The following is a 15,705-nucleotide window of genomic DNA, read 5'->3' on the forward strand; positions in this document are numbered from 1 at the left end:
GCCACCAGGGACTCCCTGAGGATGGGTTTGGAGGGGGCCAGCACTGGTTTCTGGGGGAATGGAGGGGTGTTGCTGACTGCAGAGGCAGCAGCAGGCCCAAGGACCAAGAGCACAGGCTGGCTCCTCCACCAGCAGCTCAGTGACAGTGACCCTGGCAGGTCGCACCCACAGCATCGCAGGGGCCCCAGCAAGTTCTAGCAAAGCGTGCTGGCTCCAGGAGGCAGCAGTGTCTCCCTGGAGCTGAGCCCTTCCAGCCACACCGTGGCCTGACAGCAGTGCCCACAGCATCTCCTCCCTCCACCCGGTTTGCTTTTGTCCAGCCTGGCATCCCTCTCCTTCCCCATCCCTGCCCTCCCCTCTCCCCAGCTCCGTGACTTCAGGTCTTGGCTGCAGCTGCCGTTGGCTCCCTAGGGACAAGCTCATCCGGCACCCGGCCACCAGCATGGCTGGGGCAGGGGCTCTGCCCCGCAGGGGAGGACGGACAGAGAGACAGAGTGGGCTCCAAGCTGCTCATGCCACTGCATGGCAGAGGCTACCACAAGCTCAGGCAGGCTGTGAAAGGGCGAAATCCCACCACATCCTATTTTGTCTGGTCTCCTGCAACCCAGAGATTGGCTGAGAGCTGGTCCTGCTCCTCCGCGTGATGGATGAGCTCTGGGCAGCCACCGAGCCCTGGTGGGGCCAGCAAAGGGCAAGCAGTGCCCTCCCTCCACCCTCTCCTTCACTGCAGTCACAAGGTTTCAGCCAGCAAAAGGCAAACTTTATTCCGTCTCTGCACGCTGGGCTTAAACTGTTAAAAAAAAAAAAAAAAATCAAAGTGTCAGGAAGTGGATTTATAGAGCAGGAAGGAATGTGGAGGATGGTGAAACACCTCTCAGTCTCACCTGGGAATGTGAGGCTGCGAGAGGAGCCGGCTGCATCAGGGGGAGATAAAATCCCAGGGGATGTTATGGCAAGGCGCTGGCGGGGAGCCCGATGGCACAGGCTGTCGGAAGGGCTTTCCCAGCGTGCCACCCTGCTATGGACACGCACTCTCCTCGCCTGGCTGTTTGCACCCACTGCCCCAGAGAGGACCTTTTCTATCCCAAGCACCAAGATTTCTGAGTGTTTTTTGGCGGCATCAGCTGCCCTCCCCGCTGATGTGTTTACAGGAGGAGAAGCCCCCCCACTGCCGCTGGCTCCCTGGGGGTTCATCTGCTCGAGACAGGCTCAAAATCCAGCTGCAGGCTCTTGGCACCGGAATGCACAAAGACCCATTTAATCCTGCAGCTCCCAGTGTCTGTGTCAGACCCAAGGCGACTTCCTTTGGGGACCCCAAAGGAGGGGGTGAGAGGGAGCTGAGTGAAAATTCAGCTTTTTTGGTGATCTTTTTTCCCCACTCTTTGCTGGGTGAGGTCACGGCTGGAGGAGCTGCCTGATGGGACTCAGCCCATGACAGGAGCCTGATGCCAAGGAGCACGTCAGCAGGCAGGATGCCAGCTCCCCACCCAACCCTCCCTGGGGCCGAGCGACCACAGGTCAGCTCAGCTCACAAATCCAGTGGAAAACTGGGTTTGCTCAATTCCTTTTTTTTTTTTCCTGTTGTTGTTTTAGTTTGATTTTCAAGGTCAACTGGCCAAAAAAAGTGACTGCTGAGAACAAGAGCCCCACAAGCTGGTGACATGGGGCCATCACTGCCCATGGCGCCTGCAGGCTCCAGCCCCGCCAGAAGCAGGCGGTGAGTTAGGGACAATCCCCAGGGGAAGGATAACAGGGTCTCCAGCACTGAGTGACCTGTTCCTGTACCACCAAGGTCTTCCAGCTCAGGTGCCTGCAGAGCAGCCTGGGGCTCCCCTGGTCCCATGCCATGGATGTACCTGGGAGGGTGACAAGGGACAGTGGGGAGGGGCAGGGAAGAGGTGCTGAGCTTCTCCCAGTGGGGGGGGAAGAAGGAGATGGAGGAGGAGGAGAAGCAGAGTGAGACAGCAGCAGGAGGGCACCGGGTAGAGGAGGATACGAGCCCCTTCTGGCTGTTGAGGGATGTTCAGAGCATCCAAGCATGGACCCTTGCCTGCCTGATACCCTGCCCCAGACCCAAGGTCCCCCTCTGCTTTCTGGCTGGGCCACCTCAAAGTTTGCTGGTGAATACACACGCACACCTGGTTGGGGGGGGGAAACAGCAGCCAGCATCAGGCACACGGGCTGTAAACCATGTCCCACTCCAGTCACAGAGCCCCTGAGTACCCTCCATCCGCTCACTCGCTCCCACCCCACATCCAGGATCATTCCCTCCTTTCCAAGGTCAAGTCACCCTTCCCAGGAGCGATACCTCTAATCCCCCGATGGTCACCCAGCCATCGGGGGTCAATCTTGCCACCTTCTTTGTGTCCTTTTTATCAGGGCTGTGATTTGGGCTCTGTTTCTGTTGGCCTCCCTTTTCTCATCATCTCAGCTCAGGAAGTCCTCCGTCGGCTAACCACGCTGCAATGAACATGTTCCCACTCCCGTGTGTCCCTGTTAATTAGAATGGCTGACCGGGTTCCCTTCATCAGTGCTAATTGGCCAGGTTTGTGTCTGCGCATTTCCCTTCCCAGTTTTTGCAGAGCCCTTGGGCGATTTTAGTGCAACAGAGAGGAGAAACAAAATGAAACTCAATACACATCCTCACACTGCGCACATCCTTACACTGACACCAGCAGCTGGGGACATGATGGGGCTCAGGGCATCTGGGAGGCTGTGGGCTCCTGAAGTCAGACCCACACCCGCAGCTCTGCAGAGCCTCTTTGCTCCCCACCAGCAGTGGCCATCACCCAGGTGGGGACCCACTGGCCTGACCATCCCCTCTTCTTCCACCACCACCCAGCTCCAGGTGCCCGGTGGCATCACCGGCAAACTGGGCAGCAATGTCCAGTGCCCTGGGACGATGCCACCCCGACTAGGGCAGGTGCTGGGGACAGCCCATGGGTGGCACCTGGATGTGCTTAGCCCTGGTCCCCATTAGCAGTGAGTCGATGTGATTGATCCCCATCGTCATCCCCCTGGACCTGTCCCTAACACGCTCCAGGTACTCCAGTGTGGGAGGGACAGTGGCCCCCAGGGCCGGGGGCAGAGGGCACGGCGTGACAGGGGTCCCACAGCACCAGGCCCCTGCCCTGACACCAGCCTGACCCCCGGACCCTCCCCTGTGGTCTGGGACCGCCTGCCCCAAAGGAGGATGCTCTGGTTGGAACCCCCTCTGGGGGGGGGGGGTGTGCGCACACGCGTGTGCATGCGTGTGATCAGTGCTGTCCTCGTGCACAGGGAGGGGAGAAGGGTTGACTCTGAGGGGCGCAGGGGAATGTGTGTGTGGGGGGGGTGTCCCCTATGAGGTGCATGGGGATTTCCAGGGGTCTTTGCGGGAGTGCAGTGGGATTTGGGGGGGGATAGGTGTCTCTGTGGGGTGCAGGGGATTTGGGGAGTGTCTGTCAGTCTGCAAGGGGGTTTTGGGGGGGTGGTCTCTGCATGTTAGGGTAGTCTTGGGGTGGTGGGGGGTGTGGAGGCCACAGAGCTGCAGCCTGGACGGAGGCACTGGGGGGGGGCTGAATGGGAATACGGCGGGGGGGGGCTGAGCCCTGCGCTCCTGGAGCCTCCTGCGTGCTGCTAATGTGGGGGGGACTAGCTCCAGTCCCCTCCCCCTGCCTCCCGGGTTATGTCTGTCTGTCTGTCTGCCGGGACTGCTCTGTCTCCTCCTCCTCCACCCTCCCCCTCACATCTGGGCAGCAGCAGCTGCTTATTTTTTTCCTCCACGGTTGTGACACCCCAAGTCACAGGACGTTTCTCCCTGGCCTGTGTTAGACCCCCCCGCAGGGAGAGGGCGGGGGGCTCGCCTTGGCCAGGGGACCCCGGGCACGGTGCCTGACTCCCCCCATCTCCCCCCCCCCAAGCGCAGAGAGGGGAGCCCAGGCACCACAAAAAGCAGATCACCTCGGGGCTGGGGAAGGGAGAACAGATCCCTGCCAGTGATGGGGAAGGGCAACTGGATCCCCTCAGGCTGGGGAAGGGGCTGTAGCTGTGGACACCGCGGTCCCCTCAGTGGGGTGTGCCAGGGTCTGCCCTGCCCTTCCCCAAAAACACCAGCCAGAGCACATCAGTGCCACCCATGGCCGTGTCACGCTCAGACCAAAGGCCTGGGGGGGACCTAAGGACAGAGGTGTCCCAAGAGCATCCCCGCTGCTGGAGCCAAGCTGGGGCTGAACACCCCCCCCCCCCCACCCCCCCCCCCCCCCAGCAGCCTCGGGACAGTGGCAGCATTGGGATGGACAGGCCCCATCTGTGCCCCCCTCTTCCCATTGGAAAAAATACCATTTATTCAGAAGAAAACATTTTATTATTTTTTTTTCCCAAAGAAAAAAAGCAATATAAATATTAGAGTATAAAACTTGCGTGTAACACATTGACGTTGGTCTATATGGGTATAAGAAGGATATAAGCATATATATAATATATAGTATAATTCAATATTAGACACATTGAAAGGGCAAACGTGTTTCATTTCACGTACACTCGGAGCACAGACCACATGGAAAGAAGATACAGAGAAAATTGAAAATACTGGTGTCCACAAGTTAGTTACCGAGATTAAAAATAACACGCCACTAAATACACGACACTCACTACGCTACCTCAGATTGCAGATTAAAAAGAAATATAAAGACTACGATTCAGCTACAGCATTTCTAGAGAGGGGCAGGTGGCAGCTGCAGGGGACAGGGTGGGAATCGCTCCCAGCGCAGCCAGTGCCGGAGGTGGCTGGATCCGGATGAAACACGGTGGATGCTCCTGCTGCCCTGGGTTTGGGGAGGGGGTGGTGGTGGGGTGATGGCTGCCATGCCGGAGCCTGGCTGAGAGGGATGGATCTGCTCAGGTGAGTTACGTGTTAGTGATTAAAAAGGGAAAAAACAACACGCACACCCTGGGAAACCCAGCGCGGCTGCTTCCTGGCCACCCCGCAGCCCCTCTCCTCGCTCTGGCTACACCAAGTCCCCCTCTGCCTTCCTGGGGGGACTCAGAGCTGCTTTGATATGGGAAGCCGGCCTGGTGCAAGGGTGATGGTGACGTGGAGAAATTCTATTCCTCATCCTTCGATTCCATCCACAGGTTGGAAAGCCCAAAGCCAGCAGGAGCATCACCTCCTCCAGGCTGGCCTGGCGTGGTCCCATGTGACGCCTCCCCCCTTGTTGCCCCGGCTTCCCAGCTTTGCAGCATCACCCCACGTTCACCCCCAGCTCTCGGGTACCTTCTCTGGCTCTGGTCCCCAAACACCACCAAACCAACCATCACTTACTCAGTCACCAACTCTGCACCAAAGCCATGCACCAGCAGCTCCGCAGATCTCGCCTCTTTGAGTGAGACCCCAAATAACCCTTATTTGGGGTCTATACCCCAAATAAGAAGCAATGAGTTTCCCTATCCTGCTTGACTGATCCCACCCCCCACCCTCCCCCAAGGCAGCCCCAGCGCAAAGGCTTGGGCAGCAGCCGGCGCATTCACACCACACTGCGTGGGCATGCGAGGACTTCTCTGGGTCCGTGGAGCTAACTGCGCTAGTGCAGGTGTGAGGTGAAGGACATGCATGCAGACATGGTGTGCAGAAACATGAAGCATCCTCCCCTGGTGCCCTTGGCAGGAACTCAGCCAGATGGCTGCCTGGCCACAGGGGAGCGAGACTCTCTCAGCTTTAATTCCAGAAGAACATTAACTGTACATATAAATATTTACTGCAAAGAAGGGATGAGATGTGTCTGCTCTTCGGAGACCCCTAGAACCACTGGGGCAGCTGCTGCACACCTTCACATGCTCCTCATTGAATTCCCTACCTCTCAGACATCAGGAGGGGGTTTTTTTGTCTCATATTTCAGGCCATTGGTGGTTGCACTTTTTAAAAAAAAAAATGTTGAGGATGCAGCTTTGCCTTATTCCCTTTGACTCATGCAATATAAACACTTACTTTTTTTTCCCAGGTAACAGGTAAGCAGGAACTGAAGCACTCCCTACCAACTTCTCAGCAACAAATCCATCGCTATCATTAACTGAGGGTGAATTTTACTAATGGAAAGTTTAAGAGCAAAGATTTGGAGCATGGGCTCTAAGCTAGGAACTGCCTTTTCCTTTCAAAAAAAATGACTGAAGGTCTATAAATTAAAAGATCCGCATTAAAATTATTTACACTGGGCAAAGCCGAGCACAAGCCTTGTGCCTTTCTTGGACTATCTGGGAACAAATCGGATCCAAAGATGTGGCAAAAGACCTTCCACCCTTGCATATTCTAATACCCGAGGGATCGTATAAAACATTAGCAAGTATTCACAGGGCACTTGTTTGTGTTCGGTTTAGCTTCTGGATTGGTTTTCATCATGAGATCTAACAGCAGCGAGACCCTGCTCCTAGCTCTGATGATGATGAGATACATTCGCAGCATTTCCTACTTTTTGCATCACAAAAAAAAAAAAAAGAAATCACATTCGTCCTCCGGCCTGGGCTGTGGTTTGGGGGAGTGCTGGAGCCGGCTGCCCTGTAGCTCTAAGGTCTCCTTCTTCTTCTCTACTTCTTCTCCTTCTTCCCGGATTTCTTCTTGTTGCCTCCCGAGGAACCGGCGCTCTTGGCGTCGCGCTTGCCAGCAGCGTTGGTGAGGGTGGCGGTGCTGCCCGGGATATAGACATTCTGCCGGTAATCAGGGACGTGCTGCAGGGTGAACTGGGGGCCATAGCGGGCGCTCAGCCCCATGGTGCCCGTCCCGCCGCCCAGGGTTGAGTTGCCATCAGCAGCTTCTGTGGGGGACACCGGAGGAGGGGACAAAAAAGAAGGTCAGGTTGTTAGTGCTGGCCAGAGCCCACCCCAAGCCCCAGCAGCCCCGAAAGGCTCTCACTGGGTGTCAAACCCAGACCTCAGTGCCACCAACCTTCGCCCCCCCACCCGTCATTACCCTTCAGCACTACTGCTCCATGGGATAGCTGCAATGTGCGTACTGGGGAGCATGGCGCAGCCGGCACCAAAAATCCCTTGTTTCCATCTCACATCATTGTTAAAGGTTTGGTATTTGGGGCTGGAGGCTGGCCGGAGTAGGGCAACCTCTCCTCTGCCCTTAGCAGCGATGGGGCTGCCTGTCCCTCCCTGCCTGCCTGACGCTGTCTGCTCTGCCCCCCTCCCCGGCTGCTGCCTCCGCAGAAAAACATCCCTCCCTCCGAAAGTGGCCCATTACAAACATATTGTACAGACATAACCATTAGTAATGCATTAAGGGAAATCCAATATTTATTTTTTTTTCCACTGCATTTAAAACCCTGCCCCCATTATTTCTCCAGCCAGGTTTATTCAGGCAGCAGAGCACATGAGCGAAGAAAATCCCTCCCCTGCAATACCACAAAATGGCTCTAGGAAGCCGAGCACGAAGCAATTCAATGCTGAAGCGTGTCCTACGGTCCAGATCTGGGAGCAGGGGGAGGGGAAGGCAAATTCATTCCTGTCGCTCTACAAAGCTCCAGCAAAGAGAGAGCAAGCGCAGGGGTGGGAAAAGGCACAGGGCCCCCCCGCAATGCTGGGGCACTGCTGGAAGATAGAGACCAGATGGAGACAGAGGGGATGCACAGAGGCAAGGGGAGAAATGAGCACAGCGGGGATGGCAGAGCACAAGCAATGCTGTTGCCATGAGCCGCTGTGGGAACTCGCTCCAGCGTGACTGCCCCTGCACAGCCCACCATGGGATCCTTGCACAGCCCTGCTCAGAAATTATTTGCTAAAGCCCTGTCTTTGCAGTGGATACTGTGGATCCCATTTCAGCCTTTTAACTGCTTCGTGCATGTGGCTATGATCACGCTCTCCTGGGAGGCTGGAGAAACCTACCAAGGGCACCTGAAGGGCCCAAGGGAGAGTCCGGGGCTACTGCTCCCTCCTTTCACAGGCAGAGAGACTGAGGGAATAAAGAAAAACAACGAGCAGAGAATGTGGGCTGGTCCCCTCCTTTTTTTCTGCTTGCTCCAGACCAGATCTGTGCACGCCTCCGTGTTGCCTTTGCTTTCCCCTGAGCAGATGGAGGTGGCTAAGCCAGCCAGAAAGCTACACAAAAAGCTGGGCCACATCCCACCAGCCCCCCTGAAATATTGCTGTGTACACATCCCCTTGCAGAGGTCGGAAGTATTAAGCAACTGCAGTTTGAAAAGTTACAGCTGCTCTGCTGGAGCAGGCAGAGGAAAACACACATTGAGTCCGAAAACAGGCGAGATATTGTGCACGAAGGCCGGGGGACATGCAGGAGGGTGTAGAAACACAGCAAACCAGTGTGGGGAAATGCCATTTTGCTTTCTGCTGTGGAAGCATTCAGCGGCAGGAGAATTTTTCTACAGTCCCCATTAAATGGGTCCCAGACCTGGCAGGGCTTTGAGGACCTTGGTCTGGAGGAGGGCTGAAGGAGATGTGCGTATACAGTTAGTGATATTTATCTCTAATCCTCAGCCCACCTCATCAGCAACTTGTTTCATTAACAACCAACTCAACCCCATACCCATCAGGGTGTTATGAACGGGGACAGGATGGCTGGAGATGTGCTGTCAGGCCAGGCTGCAGCCAGGGGCCAGCTCGCAGGTGGACTATGACCTCTGGCAGTGAGGCAGATTTTTTTTTCTGGGCTCCTCCAGCTGGATACAGCCTGACTGGGGGCTTGGGCATCTTCTCCTGTGCCCTCACCACTGGGTACTGCTGCCATGCTTCCCTACTGGACCATCCCAGCTGCACCAGGGCAGTGAGGAGGCTGGGGGATCCCAGCGGCATCCAGGACAACTGGTCCCTGTGAACTAGTTTGCAGTCACAGCACAGCTTTCATGGGGGAGAAAAAGCCACCCGTGAAGTTCCCAGCCTGCCTGTTGGTCCAGGGTAAGAGCAAAGGGCTGTTTCTAGGTAACATTGACATTAAGGCTGAAAAGAAGAGAGAACAAGAACAATAGAGGTTTATAAATGGGCACAGAGCTGCTTTTGCCAAGCAGGGCACTTCAGCTCTTGTTGCTGGAAAGGTTACATTCAGCCTTTACCAGAACCCAGACATTATCCCAAACGATCCTGAGGACGAAAACAAGAATTTGGGCTTTGGCAAAAATAACCAGTTAGGGGCTCCATTGCCCTCATAAGCAAAGGGGAGGAGAGGCAAACTGGAGGCAGCCCTGGAGCACGTGCTGCTGCAGCTGCTGGTGGGACTTTCAGGAGAACCCAATATAGCGCATCTGCCCCTGCCTGCAGGCAGTGGAGCTGGGGAGAAGGACCTCCTCAGGCTGCCTTTCCATCTGCTCTCCCACCATCTCATGGCACCCCTATAAATTCTCACTGGAAGCCAGAGTATTTTAAGGACAGAATGTCTGCCCTTTAGTGTCTGGTATCCTGGAGCATCGGTGCTCCTTGGTCTGTCGTAGCAGCTGCCTCTGTCCCTTCAGATGGCTCAAAACACTGGCTTTTCATATTGTTTCCAGCTGCAAGGGGGGAAGATCCAGAGGAAGGGAGACAGAAGCCCCACATCAGGGTCACAGCCCTGGGGGAAGCCAGCTCCCCAGGCACTCTGGCTTGGGAGGGTGATTTAACCATTGGGTAAGTGATTTAATCCTCAGAGCAACTGGATCGTGCAGGCTTGGCATGGCAGGGCCAGTTCTGCCTCTTGCTGAAGTGAAGGATAATCCCTGGCACAGGGTAAGGATGCAGGCAGAGCATCACCAGCCCCTTCCAGATGTTCATGGAGCAGAGCAGGATCAAAGGAACTTCTGCCTCCCAGGCAGTCTCTGCTCGGCACAGACTTGAGCATTGGCTTGATGTAGTGTGGTGGAAGTCAGCATCGACCGCTCTGCGCGGGACCAGCTCACACTTGGGAGGAGCGGGTAGGCAAAGAGCACACAGTGCTGTCACCTGTGTCACTGTGTCCCACCTGCCAGCCCAGAGCTCAGACAGAGACCAGCAGGTGACAGTAAGAGATAAGGATCATTTAAATAGCCAGGAAACATTACCCAAGGATGGGCAGCACAAAGCTTAATGGGCAATTAGCACTGCCCCTAATCAAAGCCTGCTCCAATCAACACTATTAATGAGTGAGAGCAGAAAAGGGGGGCAGGGAGGACAGAGAGTAGGGGAGACATGAAAACACAGTGCTGGTGGAAAAAGCTTATGCTATGTCTCCATCCATCCATCCATCCATCCATCCATCCATCCATCCATCCATCCATCCATCCAAGCAAGGGACCGGTGCGGGCAAGAGAAGGATGGAGAGCACGGAGCCATCCTCTCCCTGGGGCTGCAGCAGGGAAAACCCTTATCTAGCGGATGGATCTGATTTAAATTAACCCCCTGGGTGCACTGAAGCCGTGGGAGAGGTTAGGACTGTTTGAGACTTGTGGATTGGGGGAGATTTGCTGCAATAGGGCCCGGGGCTACGTGGAAGTCGGTGCTTAACCTGGAAGGGACCCGCTCATCTCTCTGGTCTTGGGGACTGCTGGAGCAGCAGTCAGAAAAACAGCTTTATTTGCGAGCAAGGAAACCGGATCTGGAGGCACCGGCTGATGATAACCACGTGCAAGGCCGGAGGCTATTTTTCCATGGTCGTTTTTCAGAGCAGAGACACATTTTCGCATTGTTTCTTTCCTTTCAGTGTAAACAACTCCCTTGCCCAAGACCTTCGTCCCCTTCCCCGGCCACGGCAGCTGTGTCTCCAGGCTGCCTGGTGTCTGCAGAGCAGCAAAGTTCAGCTGCAGCAGCTTTCCAAGAAAGCAACACTAAAGCCATCCCTCCTCCCCCAGATTCCTTCTCTCCCAACAGCTCAAAGGAAACATCCTAAGCATTTTGCACAGGGTTTTATGGCTGTGCTGCTGCTTCTATTTTTAAATCAAGGGGGAAAAGACTTGGCAGTATTTATAAATAAAGGCTGTATGAAAACCAGGCTCTTTATCTGTAGTGCTGCACAGAGTGATAATTGCACTTCTTTTACATAAAGCCATGGAGACCACGGGTGCATGGGAACACCCCTCCCTGCCCACCACTTCCACGCAGCACAGCCATAAACCAGAACAAACCAACCCCAAATAACCCAAACCCCAGCAACTACAACTGCAAAGAGCCAGCAGCAGCCAGTGGGGCAAACCTTGGCGAGCCCACGGCTCGGTGGAGGGACCCGGTGTGAGCAGAAAGCACACACTGGCATCTCTGGACAGGAGGCTTGTTGCGGCTACTGTCAAGCATTTACTGTATTCCTGGTCCAGCCTCTAGCCACAAGCAAAGCTTCCAGGCTTCCTACCTCCTCGCCTTATGGCAAGTTGCAACACAGCAGACATTTCATTTACTGTGACTTTCTGAAGCCAAGTAGCTTACAACACATCTCAAGACTGGCTCTTTCATGTAACACAACCCTGTCACAAGCCAGATAACATTCTGTCTGGTACATAGATGATATAGTTTGGGTGGAAGAGGTACCCCTGTCTACAGCATGCCTGATGCTGATGGCTATCTGGTATCTCCTCTGTCTGAATCCTTCCCGACCCCTCTCCTCTGCAAGGCCGAGGAGAGAGACAGCAGTGCTTTTCCACCAGCATCTGTTGAAGAGGGACTTTTGAAGCCACCTCAGTCAATCCAGAAACATCAATCCCACCAGCCTCTTATCTAACAGCATGCATCTGAGATGTTTGCACGAGAGCAAGTGCCATAGTTTTTCCACACACAGTGGAGACCAACCGTTTGCTGAAGCCAGGATCATGGCTTGGAGCATCTCTGTGTCAAACTGGTTGTTCGGCCAGGCTCCACCTTCCTCTCCATTCTGGGAGCTATGGGAAAAGAAAAGAAACAGCAAGTTACTAAAGCTCGGTCAGGAGGTGTGGGCTTGTCAGAGAGCGTAAGAAGCCAAGGCTGCGGGCTTGTCCACTGGTGGAGAGGAGTTTGCAGGCTTTAAATCCTTCTATTACATAACACTTAAGAGTCAAGACACTTTCAGAAGTCTCCCAGTACCAAAAGCACTTGGAGGCTCAGTGGTGCTTCCAGCAACACCTGCCTAACTCTGGCTGACTTCAGAGACAGCCAGCACCTCATCACCTCAAAATCCCTGTGGGTGCCTTCCCACCAATATAACACCACAAAAAAATGCTGGTCCTAAAGTCCCAGAGCTGCATGCACTCTTGTACGACCAGGTCCTGTGCTCCTTTTGCAGGCCATGTGAGTGGATGCCCCTTTCGAAGTATTTCAGGCTACTGCTCTGGTCTGCAGCTTCATTTGTGAGACTGAGAGTGAGAAAACCTCACGGTGTGATCGTGGCATGCAGCCAGCTGCCCAGTGCCATGAAACCTGCTCTGAAGGAAGTCCAAAATCAGCCGCTGGCTCTGGAGAGCTGGCAGCAAACAGTCCTGGGGAGGCTGGAGCAACATGAAGAGGAGAGAAGGGAGGTGGATGCCCACCTTGGTTCCCTGGGACTGGGTGATGGAGGGGCTGAGCACCACAGATCTGCCTGGGAAACCTCTGGGAATGTTACCAGGCTTTAAGGAGGGTTTGTGACCGAGGTTACAATCAGCAGTCTGTGTGCAGTCTAACAAGACCTGCTTTCATGTTTGCCACGTGCCAGCTGTGCTCGGCCACCGCTCACTGGTGGTGGCACTTCCCCTCTGAAGAGGTCAGGGCTGTGCTCCCAGAGCCGCCCCCGGAGCTTCACTGCTTCCAGCAGAGACCTAAACATCTCACCAGCTTCCTGGGTCCCCCTCTGCTCTGACCCTAAGTGACCACATCACTCAGACTGCCGATCTCCCCTCTCCCAGCTGCGTGCTCTGACCACCTGCAGCTCTTGCTGCCCACTGGGATGCCAGGCTCTGCCCCTTGGCTGTGTGCTGGCTTGCTTGGGACAAGGGCTGCCCTGATCTTGCAGCTGGGAGATCTCCAGAATTGAGATGGGGGAGGGTGAAAGCCCTCCCCCTTGGAGAGAGTTGAGCCTGTTTCCCAGGCAAATGTTCAAACCATCAGGCTGCAAGGCATGGAGGTGGCCTCCACCACAGTGGACCCAGCCCTTGCACCCAGGATCTGCCAGACCCCGAAGCCCTGCTCAGACAGCCGAGATCTCCCCCAGCTCTGGAGTCTCCTGCCACAGCTCCATGCTTGAGCACTCAGCACCCTGCGCGCTGCAAATGTCAGTGCAGGCACTGCCCATGCCAACTCAGCGCTGCGTGCTGGGTGGCAGATGGGCTCTTCACCACCATGCTGAGCGTCCTGCTGCCCGAGTTCCCCCCGCCGTTTGCACCCACTGCAGCCTTCCCACACAGGACAGGCTCAATATGGCCATTTCAGACGTGAGATGGACCCACAGGCACATCCTCGAAGGTTATATCTGGCATGTAGTGTGGGCAGCTCCTGTGTCTAGGTCACTGCCCCAGCTGCATCAAAGCTCTGCAAGGAGGGAAGCCCTGAATGCACAAGAGCTTTCGCTATCCTCCCTGTGCAAATGTCCTGCACACAGGAAGAAAAACTGCAGATGCACGGGATGGATAAGAGTGCCCATGAGCTCTGATCAGGCCCCACATGGCCCTGCTCAGTCACCCAGCTTAGTATGGACCAAGTGAGGGGTATACATGGGCAAACTCCCTTTGAAACACAAGATCTGAGTGTAAGGATGCATGTATGGACACTCCCAGTTACTCTGCAGAAAATCTGGTCTTAAGCAACTTGTCCAAAACCACGCAGGACCTGTGCCAGGACCACATGACCACCTGTCCCTTCCCCTTCTGTACCTCCTGCCTGATCCAGCCCCAGCCGGGTGCAGGGCACTGCTCTTACACCAGTTTATCTGTGAAGGATGCAAACAATCCCTAATGTAGCAGAGACTGCCCTGGCACGACACTGTCAACAGCACCGCCTCTGAAATACCTGCTGTCTGCTGCAACCCAGGGCATCCCGAAAACTATTTATATCCATCCTCTGCTATGTGTGTGGTGGCACAGTTTCAAGAAGGCCAGAAGCGAGGCTTGCCCACCTCGCAAACTGATTTCAGCGCTTGCGTGATGGTTGTGCTGAGACTCCTTGGACTTGGATACCGCTACCCTGCACTCAGTGTTATGCCAGTGAGCAGCGTGCAGGCAGTCCAGGCAGCGAGGACAAGGAGGGGACAGCCCTGGGGCTGCAGTGACCTTTTAATGTCACAAGCAGGGCTGGGAATAGCACCCTGGGCTAGATCCAATAAAGGACTTATGAACCTAAACACCATTGCAAACCACAACCCGTTCAGTCACCAGTTAACACCAGCAGCTCCTGCCCCACCAGCTGCCCCCGTGGCTGGCAGCTGAGGTTCCCAGTTTTTTCAGGGCTGCAGGAAAGCTGCCCAGAAACACTCCAGTGCCTCCCAGACACTGCTTCTGGCTCTAGAGGCTGCCCTAGCATGGTGATGGGATCCAGGGATGGGGAAAGGGAAAGCACAAGGAAATCTTTTTTTCTTTTTTTTTTAGATTGTAATATTCTGGTGGTTTGAACTCTGTTTTGAAATCAGAGACCCATGTTCAACTCCCTCTTCGATGCAGCAGTGCCAGCATCACATTTTCCACCTCCCGAAAGACTCTTTCCTCCCCTCCTGCCTCTCCTTCAGGCAATGGGTTGCACTGGACAGAAGCTCCTCCTGCCTCCTGTCAAAGCCGTGCCTCTGTGCCCTAGGGCAGAGGGAATGCATGCAAGGAAAGGCTCACTCTGTGGTCAGGGCATTCACCTGGGAAGTAGGACCAGGACCCCCAGCCTCACTGAACTCCCTAACCAGGTGGTCCTCACTCTCCACCCCAATGATCCTTGGCCCCACGGCTGCATGTAGGCACAGACAGGAGAGCTGGCCACCACAAAGCACCAGACTTGTCCAGGGCTGGGTTGGAAAGCAGGGGGAAGAAGGATGGTGGCTAGTCCCTGCAGCCTGGGAGAGGGTTGTGCAACACAGTTCAGCCCGTCCCGTGCGTGTCACAAGAGGAGCAGCTGTACCAAGAAACTTGTGGATCTTGTTTAGGTTGTTTTGAGCTCTTGTTCTAGAGTTGTGTGCCCTCAGGGAGGGGTGACCATACAACACCAGAGAGCAGAGGGAGATTCATCCCTGAAGGAAGGGGAGATGGGCAGCCTTTCGGACCCTTTTCCTTTCTTCTAGTCTTAGAGAGGGAGTGAACACACATGAACTCACGTGGTGGGCTTCACCAGCCCCTGCATTATGGCTGTACCCCAGTGTCAGGGGGACAGCCAAAGTCCTACATCCCCTTAATGCCTTGTGGGATCACAAAATCACAGACTGATTCAGCTGGAGAGGGACATGAAGCATCCAGTCTAACGAGGGTGGGAAGGTCTCTGCCCCAACACCCCACTCAAAGCAGGGCCAAGCTTTCAGCTGGACCCAACTTGATATTAGATGCTCAGGGCCTGACCAGCCACATTTTAAGTATGAGATGGATCTTCCTCTCTGGCCTCCTGTTCCAGTGTTTGACCACCCTGGGGTGAAAAAACGTTTCCTAACATCTACTCCAAATTTGTCTTGTTGCAACATCTGCCCGTTACCCCTCATCCTTTCACTGTGCACCTCTGAAGACAGCAATGAGACCCTTCTCCTAGCTCTCATGCCTCCAAGCTGAGGGAGTGCTCTCAGCCTCTCCTCCCCTGCCTTGGGCTCCAGACCTCTGATCATTTTGGTGGCTCCCATATGGCCATGTCTTTGTTGCAGTGGGGAGCCCAAAACTG

The 15,705-nt window shown here is 55.0% G+C and overlaps 1 protein-coding gene across 10 annotated transcripts in view; it reads right to left on the bottom strand.

The window, feature by feature from the left end:
- Positions 1 to 4,322: 4,322 nt before the first annotated feature.
- Positions 4,323 to 15,705, bottom strand: part of LOC128155009 (protocadherin gamma-A4-like) — a 156,377-nt gene continuing 144,994 nt past the window's right edge. For all 10 annotated transcript variants that reach the window (XM_052816424.1, XM_052816422.1, XM_052816427.1 and 7 more), the window contains exons 3-4: positions 11,710 to 11,798; positions 4,323 to 6,785 (exon numbers count right to left, since the gene is read on the bottom strand). In XM_052816424.1, coding sequence (XP_052672384.1) covers positions 6,559 to 6,785; positions 11,710 to 11,798 — 316 coding nt within the window. In that variant the 3' untranslated portion in view covers positions 4,323 to 6,558. The remainder of the gene's footprint in view (positions 6,786 to 11,709; positions 11,799 to 15,705) is intronic.

This window comes from Harpia harpyja, chromosome 20 (genome assembly GCF_026419915.1).
Source record: "Harpia harpyja isolate bHarHar1 chromosome 20, bHarHar1 primary haplotype, whole genome shotgun sequence".
Lineage (NCBI taxonomy): Eukaryota > Metazoa > Chordata > Aves > Accipitriformes > Accipitridae > Harpia > Harpia harpyja.